General features: G+C 48.7%; 2 protein-coding genes across 3 annotated transcripts; one reads left to right on the forward strand and one right to left on the reverse strand.

Moving 5' to 3' along the window:
• Positions 1–8,151: 8,151 nt before the first annotated feature.
• Positions 8,152–10,593, reverse strand: LOC117650489. The gene is made up of 8 exons (XM_034393950.1): positions 10,463–10,593; positions 9,974–10,152; positions 9,828–9,885; positions 9,539–9,669; positions 9,250–9,414; positions 9,029–9,161; positions 8,827–8,939; positions 8,152–8,737 (listed from the first exon to the last, which is right to left on the reverse strand). The coding sequence occupies exons 1-8, from the start codon at positions 10,470–10,472 to the stop codon at positions 8,483–8,485; spliced, it is 1,044 nt and encodes a 347-aa protein (XP_034249841.1). The 5' UTR covers positions 10,473–10,593; the 3' UTR covers positions 8,152–8,482.
• A 20-nt stretch (positions 10,594–10,613) lies between these two features.
• Positions 10,614–14,572, forward strand: LOC117650488. 2 transcript variants are annotated; one of them, XM_034393948.1, is made up of 7 exons: positions 10,614–10,769; positions 11,025–11,275; positions 11,444–11,685; positions 11,757–11,945; positions 12,027–12,211; positions 12,306–12,410; positions 12,494–14,572. In XM_034393948.1, the coding sequence occupies exons 2-7, from the start codon at positions 11,046–11,048 to the stop codon at positions 12,752–12,754; spliced, it is 1,212 nt and encodes a 403-aa protein (XP_034249839.1). In that variant the 5' UTR covers positions 10,614–10,769; positions 11,025–11,045; the 3' UTR covers positions 12,755–14,572. The 2 variants fall into 2 exon arrangements, with proteins under 2 accessions (XP_034249839.1, XP_034249840.1); XM_034393949.1 differs by having other exon boundaries at positions 10,641–10,874.
• Positions 14,573–14,983: the final 411 nt, after the last annotated feature.

Below are 14,983 nucleotides of genomic sequence, written 5' to 3' on the forward strand. Positions count from 1 at the left end.
TTTCGATGTAGAATCCAAATCCGGGCGGCGTTGGACGATCCGAGCAACTTCACTTTTTTTTGGACCACCCTACCCTGCCTCGGCCCCCAGCCCCTGCCTCGGCCCCAGCCCTGCCTCGCCCCAGCCCCTGCCTCGGCCCCAGCCCCTGCCTCGGCCCCCAGCCCCTGCCTCGGCCCCAGCCCCTGCCTCGGCCCCAGCCCCTGCCTCGGCCCCAGCCCCTGCCTCGGCCCCAGCCCCTGCCTCGGCCCCCAGCCCCTGCCTCGGCCCCCAGCCCCTGCCTCGGCCCCCAGCCCCTGCCTCGGCCCCAGCCCCTGCCTCGCCCCCAGCCCCTGCCTCGGCCCCCAGCCCCTGCCTCGGCCCCCAGCCCCTGCCTCGGCCCCCAGCCCTGCCTCGGCCCCCAGCCCCTGCCTCGGCCCCAGCCCCTGCCTCGCCCCCAGCCCCTGCCTCGGCCCCCAGCCCCTGCCTCGGCCCCCAGCCCCTGCCTCGGCCCCCAGCCCCTGCCTCGGCCCCCAGCCCCTGCCTCGGCCCCAGCCCCTGCCTCGGCCCCCAGCCCCTGCCTCGGCCCCCAGCCCCTGCCTCGGCCCCCAGCCCCTGCCTCGGCCCCCAGCCCCTGCCTCGCCCCCAGCCCCTGCCTCGGCCCCCAGCCCCTGCCCCCAGCCCGGCCTGTCCAGCCCCGAGTACAGCGCTAGTGCTCACTTATCTCCGGGCCGATCGTGCGGCGGAATGGCGGTCTGGCTGGCTTGGCTGGCACAGTGGGCCAGAAGACCGGTGGAGGCGGACAAAACTCTAGACGCGTTTTGAGCTCCAGAGTCGCTAAATGGGACTCGAACCGAGCGTGTGACCCCACCAATGGATTCCTCGTTCGGAGAGCAATCCATTGGTGGGGTCACACGTTCAGTTCGAGTCCTGTTTAGCGACTCTGGACCTCAAAACGCGTCTAGAGTTTTGGCCGCCTCCACCGGTCTTCTGGCCCACTGTGGCTGGCTTGGCTGGCTTGGCTGGCTGGCGCTGCGAGCATTGTCATGTAACTTGACAAAGTCGATGTGACCCAACACGCGGACCGCCCGCATTTTCCGCACTAAATTCCATAAAAATGAGAAACCGTTTTTTTTTGCTTTGAATTGCCGCTTTCAATCAACCTACTTTACCGTAGCAGGCACAGCAGGTGTGTGGGGGCCGTCTCCGCCGTCTCCGCCCCGTTTGTTTGTGGCCCAATACACTCCCGGGCCAGAACGAGTTGTGTTCCTCCTATAAAAGTGGGCCGACCAACACACTCGCACACACAGACTCACTCTCGCACACACAGGCACTCTCTCTCTCTCTCTCTCTCTCTCTCTCTCTCTCTCTCTCTCTCTCTCTCTCTCACTCACACACCACACACACACACACACACGCCGATAAAGGATTTGAATGCATTGCTGGCCCCGGCTGGCCCAATGACGCGCCCACACGGCCGGCCTGTGTCCAAAGGGCCAGAGGGCCGAGGGGACCAAAGGGCCGTTGTCGTCCGAGGCGTCCGGACCCGCACAACAAAGGCACCACAAAACATCCCCCCGACGCCGTCACGACGCCGTCACGACGCCGTCGTCCAGCCTCCAGCCCGTCCGGCCCGTCCGCGTCGAATGCTAGATTAGAAGCAGCGACAAAAAAGGCGCGTCGCAGAGCAAGGGCCTCTGCACCACAAGGAAACTGGGTCGCGTGCGCGCGTCGAGGGGAAAAAATTCCGACCAAAACAGAATGTTGATTTCAGTCCGCTCCAGCGCCGATGAAAACGGCCGCCCCACAGTGGGTCAGACAGAAGCCAGGTGGAGGTGGACAAAATTCCAGACGAGCTTTGAGCTCCGGAGTAGGTGAGCAGGACTCAAACCGAACGTGTGACCCCACGCATGGATTCCTTGTTCGGAGAGGAATCCATGGGTGGGGTCACACGTTCGGTTTGAGTCCCATTTAGCGACTCTGGAGCTCAAAACGCGTCTACAGTTTTGGCCGCCTCCACAGGTCTTCTGGCAAATCCACTGTGCGCTCCGCCTGCAACTGCAGCCGCGCTGCTCCGCTGCTCCGCTGGGGAGGAATAAAAAGAAAAGCCATTCGCACCTCGACGCTTAGCTCCTCCGTCCGGCCGCGTTCGTCAAAACAAGTCGTTTAGTCGTCGTATGCAAATGAGCCCGTTTTTCCTTCGGCCCCAAATCTTTTGTGTTGGCAGGCCGGGCAGGCTTGCCGGGGAAGGCCGCGCCGGGGACGCCGGGGCAGGGCGTTCTCACAGACCGCTCGGGTGCACTCTCAAAAATGCACTCCGCAGCACCTCACGCCGCGAAGCCCCGTCTCTCGCGCTGGCTGCAAGTCCACTACAAACATCATTTCTATCGCACCTTTCTCGCAAATTCATGTCAAAATTTACAAAATACGTTCACTTTGAAAGAAAACGACAAAAAAACTCCGCACTATCTCAACACGAAGAATGCGAGAAAGGAAAACAGAAATAACTCTGGACCTGCTTTTTTTCGAGGGGGCATTTCTAATGAGCTCACATGCTGGCTGTAAAATAAAATTACCAAATTACCCATAGGGCACTAATCTACTCCGAGCCGTGGGCAAGTACTCTCTCACCGCGCGGGGTAAACACCGGGTATGGCCCTTTTCGTTAATTGTTGTTTGGGCGCTGGGAGCGAGGGCGGCGGTGGCACGCGCCGGCCGAACAGCCAAATGGCCGAATGGCCAATGGAAACATCACGACGCGATGACGACTCCGTCAACACGACGGCCTCAGTGGCCTGCGGGCTGCGGGCCTGCGGCTGGACGCGGCAGTCTGCCTCCAAGCCTTTGGCTGCGGCCGCCACGGCCGTAAAACCAAAGAGCCTTGGGTCCATATTGTCGGCGCGTTTTCGTTCGAGTGTCGCCTTGGCTCGCGGCCTCGCGGCCCGTTGCCGCCTGGAAGGTAGGCACCACGCCGCCTCGACTGCGCTGCGGGACGGCCCGACCGCCAGGCGTCCTCCACCGAGCGGCCGACGGCCAGCCGACGGCCAGCCGACGAGTCGATGTACACATATGTGATTTCCGGCCGATCGTCACGGTGTGGCTTCGCGGAGGGACAGTGGAGTGTGTCAGCGTGCACGCCTGGAGCTGTTGGCTGGTCACCGCCAACATCGTCAAACATCGTCGCCGGCGAGTTCCCGGACATGTCAGTACCTCCGGGTGTATTTTTTCGTGCGGCTGCGAACAGCATCCCGACTGGGACGGTTCAGATTGAAGAACTCGCGGCGCTGACTCCGCTGCGAGGCGAGAGAGGCGAGGCAAGCTGTGATGTAGCACCACAGGGCATCTACATTGCGGTGGGCGGGGGAAGCGAGAAGGCCAGCGAATACACAGACCACTGCCATAAAACATTTAGAGAACGCTTCGAATCGGCTGTTTCCGCGGGGGTTGTGATGTGTGTGTGTGTGTGTGGGGGGGGGGGGGCGCTGCTGCATCAAGCGTGCCACGCGGAGTAGAGAGACGCCGCAAAAACAGTGCGCTGCCGATTTCCACAGGATTGGCCTCAGTTGGCGATCGGATTAGGGAAACTTGGACACACATCACAGGGTTCGGGCGGCAGGCAGGGGGCGGCGACGCGGAGTGCACGAGTTAGTTTATGGCAAAAGACGGCGTCGTCGGTCACGTCGGTGTCGTCGGCCACGTCGGCGTCGTCGGCGGCGTCGGCCACATCAGTCACGTCGCCACGTCGGCGCGCCGCTGCCGCAGCCCGGCTGTCGGAGCCTGGAGCCAGGTCCAGCGTTCCAGTCCAGCCCTCCAGTCCGGCCAGCCTTCCAGGTCGCTGCGGCGCGGTGCGGCGCTCTGCGGCCGGCCAGCCCGTCCAGCCCCAGCTCCGGTCAGGCTCTACACCTCCGGCTTCTACTTTTATGGGCCGGGCTCCGCGTTTTATGGCGGTGGGAAGGCGGGCGCTGTTGTAAGGAATAGAAGCTATTTTTATAACGGCCATATTCAGCGGGCTCTCCCTCTCCTTCTCCCCTTCCTTCATCTTCTTATTGAATACGATGAGGACCGCCCCTCCGCCCCGCCCCGCCCTGGAGGAGGCAGGATGTGTGAGAGGTGGAGGGGGGCGCGGAGCCAAGCGAAGACCAGCGAAGACGCCGCGTGGAGGGCCTCCACCGCCCTACTCACTCCAACTCACTCGCTCTCTGTCTCTGTCTTTCTGTCTTTACGACTTGATGAAACTGCCCGCTCAAATGTATCATGGGTGTTTTCGGGGGACTGGGCTGCTGCCGCTTCGGCCCCGCCGCCGACAACGCTTTTAATTCGCGGTGTCCCCCCCCCCTCTGCCTCTCCTCCCTGCCCGCGGCACCCGAAAAGAGGGCTTTAGTACTGAGCTTTGCTGCTGCTCGCAGCGTGCTGCGGCAGGCAGTGTGCCGCGCCGCGTGCCCGGGGCGTGCCCTGCCGTGCGCTCATCGAGGTCATCAAGAGCACCGACACCGTGCAAACCGTCCATTCCGAGAAAGCGCTGCTCTTCGCCCGTTCATCCGGCCGCCAGATTCCAAAGACTCGTCTCGTCGCTCTGTCTCTGTCGCACTCATGGAGCGTCTCGTAGGGGTGTGACAGAGATAGAGCGACGAAATTCGGAATCTGGCGGCAGCGGCGCGTCTGAGCCACCTTTGCACACATGGAAAAGATCATTTCAGACAGCGAAGCAATAAGCAAAGCTGTTTAGCACCGACGCCTATGAGCAGTTGCCAAAATTCGGGGCACTTTTGAAGGCCATAGAACCTCAAGAAAAAAATATGGAAAAGTCGGTTTTTTTCTCGGCCAATTTATTCAGTGATGTCCCACGACTTATATCTGAACGCAGTCGAGCTCCCGTGCAATATTGCAGAAAGACCAAAAAGCCCCTATCAAAAGTATAGGGGAAAGACACGGAACGTTACAGAAAACAGCGGGATACGGAACGTTACATTGTCATTCAAACAGGCCTAGTAACTCTCTTGCTATGAATTAAAACACGCCATTTGGTGTGAGCTCCTGTTTTAAGATTCCTCAACACGTCCCGATAGAATTATATCTCTGTTTGGTCTAGAACTTGCCCGGGGAACAGAAAAGCATTTTAAAATCATGGTCGGACACTACCGAAACATAACCTATAAAACAAGATTCTGAGCTTTCTATTAACTTCTAAGAGTTCCCGTTTGCACCATTCGACGGCAAAAATGCTACAGATTAATCTGACGACAAGGCCGAGAACTATCAGTGGAGTACAACGCGAGAAACCGTGATAATTCACATGTAACGTTCCGCAAAGTCAACCACGGAGGACATTTTGCGTTTACAGATTGCACCCAAATCGAGCTCGTAAAAACGAGTTCAGTAACATGTGTCTGATAGATAAAATAATAAAGTTTCCGAATATCTTCTCAGAATCGTTCTACGTTCCATATTAGCTGAAATATAAGCATCGAAACTTTGAATTTATGGACGGGGGACATGCCGGAACGTTACAAAATGACCCTTTGGAGCACTTTATCGACATCTTCTGAATTGAAAAAGTGGTGACTTAAGATGGATAAGAGTGGGCGACGTCGAGCCCAACACAACGCACCAAACCGCATCTCAATACGTCGAAAAATAACGATTATAGAGCCAAAAGACACGAAAGATACCCTTATTTTGGCAACCGCTCCTATAAATTGTTTGCGCTTCTACGAGATTTAGCTGATACCATAGCAATGTGCCGGAAAAGTCTGCACCTGCACAAAAAGAACTTCCGCTAAGACCGCGTAAATTTTTAGTACCACTGCTAAAATTTGTCTGAGCTTGGAATTGTTTTTTGCGTGCGCCGTCACGTCACCGCTCGGGGCGTAAAGAGGGGGGGGGGACTGACCGTCGAGGCGCTCGGGCGGGACGGCAGTGGATGCGTGAATCAGAGGGCGACATTCCACCGGCCTCGACGAGGTTCATGACACCTCAAGCGTCACATCCCGACTTGCCGACGTCGGTCTGTCGGCGAGGCAGCCGACACATCGGTGTCGACATCATCACGCTCGACTCGATCATGAGCAAACTAGCCCACTGCTGGGCCCGCTTCGTTGCACGTGGCCCACGCCAGAAAGCGGCAATGGGCCAACGTCAAATTGGGCGAGGTAAAAATGACACCTTTAAGTGTCTTGTATTGTTCTAGGTATGTTTTGGAGTAGTAAAGGTATCATCTGCTAAAAATCTATGTCAAACCCTTCTTTTATCGAGTCACTCGGGCCGAGAGGTGCCACTTCACTGTCATTCAACGAATGTGACGTCACATTCGTCAGAATGTGAATTTTGTCACGTTCGTTTGACTACGATGTCACATTCGTTTGAACGTGACACGGTCATCATGCGGCCATCAGATGCGGGTGTCACATTCGATTAAGCGTGGATCAACATTCAAACGAATGTGACATCATATTCAAACGAACGTGACAAAATTCACATTCTAACGAATGTGACGTCACATTCGTTGAATAACAGTGTTGTTGGGGTGGAGCGAGTCCTGGAGGTCCAGGAGGACCGTTCGTCCTGGACTGCGTCCCGGACCAGACCACGACGCCATCTTGCCGGGCGTGATGTCTGTGTATGTCGGCCCGTCCTGCCGACAGGCGGGCAAGGTGCGGCACACCCGACACAATGACACAATATCCTCCAATATGCCGACTGCGTCCGACTACCGAAAGCAGCATTGTCGCATTGTGCCGTGCCTTTTGGCCGGGGCCGCCGGGCCGAGGCACAGCCAGGCCAGGTAGAGACAAAGCCCCGCCATCGCCTAGAAACGGCAAACGCCACGCCGGGCAACTACGAACAATAACGTGTTATGCCGTTTCGCTGCCGACTTAGCGTGTCAGTGGTGCCTGTCCAGGCAGCGTCAGCGGGGCCGCGGAGGCCGCAGCGCCTCTGCAGACTGATTCCGAGAGTCGTCTTCGTCGCTCTGTCGCCTTCGCACCAATACTGCACGCCCAATGAGTGCGACAGAGACAGAGCGACGAAGACGACTCTCGGTACTCTAGTCAGTCCACTGCCTCCGCCGGCTTGCGGCGTAATAAGCGGGCCTATGGGGGGGGGCAAAGTCGCACTTTTTGCCTACTTACAGGGGCAAAGTACCACTTTTTGTCTACCTTTCAGGCGGCTATCTTGGGGCTATGGGGCTATGGGCCCCTGTATCCGCGCCTGTAAGCGGGGTACCCGGTCTACACGACTAGCCCGGTTTTCGGTCAGCTTCCCGAACCTCCACCTACGACATGCCCGTGGCCGCGCAGCCTAGCGCAGCCTGGCCAGGCCGCGGCTTGTCTCGCTTTGCGTGCCGCTGCGTGCCGTGCCGCCTAGTGATAGGGACTGCGCACGCGTCGCACGCGCTGCCATTTGTCTCCACTTGCTCCCCTGCCGTGCCGTGTTGCCCCCGCCCCGCCCCGGGCCGCCCCGACGATGTATAGGTCCGCGGGGAGCGGGCGGGAGTGCGCGAGGGGCTCCGCGCGTTCCGCGCTCTGCTAGCGACGCTGGCGTTGTCGCCATAATCGCGGATCCGCTTCCACTTATCGCATTGTCTTCCGCGGCCGCCGTTAGCGCCCAGGAGCTGTGCCAAAATAATAGACTCCCCCTCCATTTACATCCGACACATGCCGCTCTTCGCTTGCCGTGGCCCCGCGCCCCGACTTGCCGGCCGTGCCCTCCAGACGGGGCGAGGCGCCGAGGCGGACTTGGAAGGGCTTTGGGGAATTCCCGCGGCAGGGCCGGCCTTCCAGTCCTTCCCTTCGGCGCGGCGTCCTGCTGCGGCCCTTTACTTTGCCGTTCACTCCACTTTGTAGCGAGCCGTCGCTTCGTCTCCGACAGAATAAAGTAATGATTATGGCCGTGGCGTTTGGAGAGGGGGGAAGGGGGGAGGGAGGGGTGCGGGATGGTGCCATAAAGCCATTGCGAGGTCGGGCAGGCCGAGAGGCGGCGGGGCGAGGCGGGGCACGCACACCAGCGACCTGGCAATGATTTACTATGTTGTCGAATGCTAGCCCAGTCAGCCAGTCGGGCTGGCAGCCACCCTCCCCCCCCCCTCCCCGGCAATCGCACAGCCAAGGTTCATGTAATGTTGTTGGAGAAATAATTAGTCGAATTATGGATTAGGGTTAGATACTTGAATCTGCAAAGTAGGTTCGAGTTGTGATGTCCACATATTTTGTTTAATTAAAGAAAAGATCCACATTACAATTTAAATCCTTTAACGCAATGTTTACAATTAAAGTCATTGCCAACCGTTTGTGACAGCAGCACAGAGGTATAAGAACAAAAGTTAAAAAAAACAAAAAAAAACAAAAGTTAGATTTATAAAAATGCAAAAATTATGAAGATTAACCAAACGCAATAATGTTTCCAATTAAAGTCATTGCCAACCGTTTGCAACTGCAGCACAGTGGTATAAGGACAAAAGTAAAAAAAAATAACAAATGTTAGATTTATAGAAATGCTAAAACTATGAAGATTAACCAGCGTCTGTCTGAGTTTCTGTATCTGTGGCTCCATTGCCATTCTGAACTCGGAGTTTAATATTGTTTCTTCCAGTAGACATAAGATTTACAACGTAGCTTGGTGGAGGTACTTTCAAACAACCATGTTCAGCCATATCTAGCAACATTTCTGCAGTGTCTTCTGTTTGAAATTCAATTTTCATATCAAAAGTCTTTGTTTTCAAACTGGGGTGTTGCACTCTTCCTTTCCATGGTAAATTCTTTGCCACCTTCAATAAGATTGGAAACATAGATGACGACCAATATAAACAAGTGTATAAAATATACTTAACCAGGAAACTTGATACAAATTACTTACAACAACATAGTTGGATATTTTTGGGGGTGATGTTCCCATTATGTCTGATACAAACTTTCTTCTGTTCTCGTGTTGAGAGAAATCTTTACCAGATGATGTAACTTTAATGTTACCTGTAAACATAAATAGGATGCAAAAAATATCTCAAAAATTTATTTTAAAAAAAGAAAAGAAACGAAAAACATGTGATGCTGAGACATACTTAAGGTTGATATCGGCCTGACAATTCCCCTCTTAGCACCTTTCTGTCTTAAATGGCTGAACATAGATTCCAGATCATGACCATTGAGGTTGCTGTATTTGTAGCCAGTATATCCAAAACCTTCAGATAGTGACTGAAAATATGAGCAAGGGAACAAGAAAAATTATAAAGAAAGCTTCTATCAGTAAGTATAAAACTGTTGATAAACTTTTCAGCAGTACCTTAAGAAAATCATCTGATACGTCCCGTTTGCTCAAGAACATATATGGTTCTCCTATAAAACATGCAACATAGTAAGGTGCGTAATCTTTCCAGCGTTTCTTCACAAGTCTTCTTTCGGTCACCTGTATCCACTGCATACAATCGACAGTTTTGATTGCAATGGTCTGAAACACCCACAAAAAACAACAAAAAACTGAAGATCAATCTACGACCATTGAGCAAAAAGAGCTAAAAGTAACTGAGAGGTTCAGAGTGAATGCATGGAAATAAATTATGTATTTTCATTACCGCATTTAATTGATTTTCTTCAAGGATATGTTTCAGATCTTCTTTAATCTCATCTTCAAATTTAACTTGGAGGCAATCTCCTTCAAGTTTGTAAGATGTCCATGTCCTACGCGAAGAATTATAAGCAGTACCTAGAATATTAGAGAAAGATGTGAAAGGTGAAATAAAATTTACATCCTTGTAACATGCAGTCTTAGTAATAGGGGTCTCAAAATCCAGCTATGTGACACTTTTGCACATTTTGTTGCTCTGGAAAATGGGATCAACAAGCTGTGATTTGGAACTTTACCAAGGAGCAGAAATGTGGAAAGTAAATCTTCAACTTCAGCATTAGTTATATCATTCTCCTACAATAAAGAAACAAACAATCATGGTTCATCAATATACCCTGCAGATAATGCAATACTTAGTTCAAATATCATCTTAATAGCTTACTTTCAGGAGATTTATGAGAACACCAACAACTGATGGTGTGTCAATGTTGTGTTTGAGTCTGCGAATTTCTGAGGAGAGCTCTTCTTGAGTGATCCAATCTTGAAAGTATGGGCAAACATCATTAAATAAAGTGTTTACACTGAACTGCTTTAAAGCCTTGGAAAGTTTCCTTTCAATATCTGTAAAATATGAAATAATCGATTCAAACGAGAGAGAAATTTAGGATGTTGAAGGATGGATGTGTATGTGATGTTAGCAGAGTTCAGGAATCTAAGGAAAGTTCTTGATATCTGGTGAATCCAAAACCAAGCAATGTTGGGTTAATTTAGCCTATTATCCTTGATAAAAATGGAAATACAGTAGTGTTTCAGGGGGGCTAGGTTCCCTTGGAATATTTCTGAAGCTTCGACATTCGCTTGGAGCTCGGCAGTTACACGCCACACTAAGATTAAAACAAAAATAAGTCAAAGGTAGAAAGTTGAATCATACCCAGATTCATAATGACACAATACTGGGCAGCAACATTACAATGTAAACAAACAATTTCCAAGGATCCTTTTTAAACTGATCATCAAAGCATGACTACCAACACAACGACACTAACTTTTAACGACATACTCCGTGCCCGCAAAGTTGGTACTGTGAAGATTGGAAAGTCGACAAGATGGCGGCCATAGTTTGTTGACATGTATTGGCAGACAATATTATTTACATTCGACGCATCATTTCTCCGGATTATAACAACTTAGCACGTTAATTTCCTTGTCGCTTCTATGCACATCGTTATGTCTACAAGGTAAAGTCATTTATTTCGTTATTGGCACGGCGGTTAGGTCGTTTCCAATACAGCATAGCGTAGCCTTCCCTGTGTTAGCAGCTACTCAAGGAAAACCATTAATATGTACGTCAATCATTAAAATGAACCAATTGTTGAGTATGTTTTACCTTTAATATATTTTTACAGTGCCATTTTTTTGTGTGTTCTTTAAAACTCGGGTGTTGCAAGCTTATATATATTTATTTAGTATTGTGTCCTTGTTTTTTCCTCCAGATTTGCTCTACAGTTTTGAAAATGTTGTCAAGAGGACGGAAGTTTGGAAATGATACAATCGACGTAGCCAACAAAGGTTGCTGGGAACCATATGACACACTGGCCTGTCTCCGCACCGGCCTTCTCACCACTGCATCGACCATCACTCTCATATTTATCATTGTGAAGATTGTCAAATATCATGTCTTCCGCAATACTCGAATGCACCACTATGCAATATTCTATACATCAGCAATTGAATGTATTGTTTGGTAAGTTTATAAGAATTATAAATTGTTCATGGAAATGGAGAGGGAGAATGATGTGGAGGTATTTGGTGGGAATGCGATTGCAAGCTTGTGAAATGTGTGGCTTAACTGAATGGATTGTGTTTTGTTCCAATACATCTGAAATGTAATGTTTGGTTGAATATGTTGCAGCACAACGAGTTTTATGGTGGGAAACAGATTTCCGCAGATTGAATTAGCAGCTTGCTTCTTGAAACTTGCCATTTTTGCACTGGTGTGTCATCTTCATTGGTCCCATGCTGCAAGATCTCTTGGTCGGCCAGACATCATGCAGCATGTAGTGAATCCAGTGCTATGTCTATATCTTCTGTACTGTGTTGCTGTTGCTCTCATGGGGATGGTAGATGTGGCAGGGTCCTGGATTGAATGTCAACGTAAGTTTTGTCTGTCCTGGTAGACTTTTATTCTTTTATTATGACCCAGTAATAATGATTTGTTGTTTTAGGACCATATTGGTTGATGTTATCAGTCGCAGACTTCATTTCTGTACAGCTCTTTTCAACTGCAGCTTTGTATATTCTACATAGATCAGGTGGAGTCCAAAGATCTGAGTACAGAGACCTGTGGAGTGTTATTCTTGTGTATGAAGTCTCAGCTGTTCTATCTCTTACTTTTGATATTGTCATGAAATTAGGTAACTTAAAAGTTTTAACCTTTTATAAGAGCCAAAATGTTCTTTAAATTAAAAAATTTATGTGAAACCGTCTATTTTCAGTTGGTTCAACTGATACTGGCTGCAGTGGCGTCTTCGGCCATACTCAACTATTCTATTCTATTATTATTTCTATATTTGGACTGGCCAAATTTCTTGTGCCCCTGTGGACTCTTTTGTGTGTCCTTCAACCCTATGAGGATCGTTCAAGGGCTTCAGAAGTAGCACTTGCAACAAGTTACAATATGGTGAGTCTTCTGTAGAGTTACATCATCTGAGGAGTTATTTCCACTTTAAGTGTTGTCCTTTTACCGGTGCACTGTTTCTCTCATGTACTTGCAGGATGGTACATCACCTCCAGTGTATCCAGGGATGGCAAGTTTTCATCAGTATGAACAGATGAGGCTGCCCAACCCTCTAGGACTTCCTCATCTTCATTCTCAACAGGTAGCAAGTTCACATTGCATTCAATTTTATATGAAGGCTGTCACACAGTTTTGTACCAAATTCTGTTTTTATTTGTCTCTTAGGTGGGCTTCATAGATATGGCATTTCCGGACACTGATTCTTCTGTCAACTCCTCCCCAACTAACTCCCCAGCTCAACTTAAGCTGTGCGGCACCAGTTCACCTGCCCAGCATAAGCTTCCAGCTTTTAGTACGCCATCGACTGCTGTTCCTGCATTTGGCTTGTCCACCATCAGTGAGGAATCTGGTGGTGTGGAGGTTACCCCTTCTCCCTCAATCCGGAGTGATTCTGTTGAATGGAAACATCGACCTAGACCCTCATGATAATTTCTTTAGTAATTTAATAAGGTGAAGACCTTTTTGATATTTTCCCCTGTTGATACTGTAAAGATAATCTTGTTTTGGGCTCTCAAAATTTTTTTCTTTTGTTTTTTTTTATTTTGTTTTTTGTTTTATGAAAGTGTGTTTCTGTAACAGATTATCTTCTTAGAAAGCTAGAGGCCTCATGCCCCAACCAAATGATGAGCCTGTTAAGACTGACATTAATTTTTTTGTGATGCTGAGTAGACTAATTACTTTTTAGGGGTTCATTATCATTCTTACTGTTCTTGCCTTTTTGTATTTAGAAACCTGACTGATCAAATTATTTCAATATCTGTGCATTCACTTTTGGTTTTAAATTATCTACTTATAATAATGTGAAATCTTACCATTGACAGGAACTGCTCTTGAAAATTTTAAAGAATTAGATGGAAGAATGAAATTTCGTTTTTGTGAAGCTGTTCTTTTTAGGAACCAACAGATTTTTTCCTATTTGTTCTTTATCTTCCTTGTGTTTAATGACATTCAATCCCACTCTACAGTAGTGTTGTAGAGGGGAAAAAAATGAGAAGTCGTTTTTAAAAAAGAACCTCATTACCTGAATTCTGTTTGACGGTAGTTTATAGTTATCTAAAGCTATTGCGCACAAGGTTTTGTGAGACTTTTATGTGATTTTTTATAGCATGTAGTCCTAGAATTTCATTGAAATTGTGTTTTAAAACAAGGTTGTCTAAAGATGCTTTGCTCACTACATAGCATGATACACCAAAGTTATTTTTACTTTTACAAACATCACTTAAATTAACTTTTTAAAGTTATGTTTAGTGGAGTTACCCATTCTTCTATGCAGTTTTTATTAACTTTTTTGTTGTGATCTGTAGATGCCCATGTAGCTATGAATTCTTAACAATGCTACTGTACTAAGCATATTTTGTGACTGAATGATTCTTTATGGCTCACTCTTCTCTTGTTATTAATATTATTTTTATTTATGAAAGAGGAATGTTAAGTTAAAAAGTCAAACATGTTTTAGTTTACTCTTAATTTTACTAATAGAAACTAACTCATTAGATTTTTTCAGCTCTGGCGTGATTTTGGACTGCTGAGTTTGCTTTGTTATCCTTTTTTAATTTACATGTCATTCTGCAGTACTGATTTACCATTTACACATGAATTGAACTAACATGCGCTCTCAGAAAAAAGGCAGAAGATTGTCTTGCATTATTGTTGGGAATTTTCTCTGTTGTGCTCATTAACCATATTTATGCTGGTGCTACATTCGTAATAGTCTCCTTTTGGTTAAAGTTAAAACCTTAGAGTACTGGAAAATTTCAGGCTAAGAAGCTTAAAGTAAGAGGTGCATAAATGCTGGTAGATTTTTGGAGGCAACTTTCCCGCCTTCCTCTGGAAAAATCTACCCATCCTACCTTGTTGTTTCTTCTTGTTGTTTTTCTAAAATGAATTTTGGTCTTTCTGTGGGTTTTTTAAGTCTTTACCTCTTCATACATTGGAACACATTCTTCATTTCTCTGGTTTCTGATGTAATCCTATATATCAATATCAATTAGTTGCTAGTCTCATTCGTATCTACCAGGACTATGTTCTGGTAAATACACGTGCATATAAATATAATAAATGTATATGTATAAATAGATACAGTAAGTATATTTGTACTATTATGTGATACTTTAATATATGTACAGTCCTTTTTTTATACTCTCGTTTAAAAGGAGTCTGTGTGTTTCAACTCTTCTAGTATTGTAATGTAATCTCAAATTCTATGTAAAATTTCAGGAATTATAATTTTTTCTGATTGACTTACTAAACTGTCTCCATATCCTCTGCAACTCACAGCACATCCCGTGGATGGCAGTAAACAGGGTAGATTTATCGGGCGACCTGAAATGTCTCTTCGTGCACGGAGCACGCTCGTGATTGTTGTCCTCATTTCTTTTTCCCTCCAGTGGCACAGCGCCTGGAAGGAAAACACCGCTTTGACACGTCACAAGATAAGTTGGAGTGCGGTGAACGCGGTCGCGAACCCGAGTCTTGCATCGGGTCGGCTAGGCTGCTACCGAGCTCTCGGATACCGCGCTCCTCTCTGAGTGGCCGATGCCCCTTTCGCTGTCTGTGACACCAAAACAAATGTCTCGCCTTTGCCTCACCCAAACCGCTACTACCGTCAGTCTAAGTTTGGGCAACTTATTACACTCAGGTGTCTCGGTGGACGAT

This window comes from Thrips palmi, unplaced genomic scaffold (assembly GCF_012932325.1).
Source record: "Thrips palmi isolate BJ-2018 unplaced genomic scaffold, TpBJ-2018v1 HiC_scaffold_5, whole genome shotgun sequence".
Lineage (NCBI taxonomy): Eukaryota > Metazoa > Arthropoda > Insecta > Thysanoptera > Thripidae > Thrips > Thrips palmi.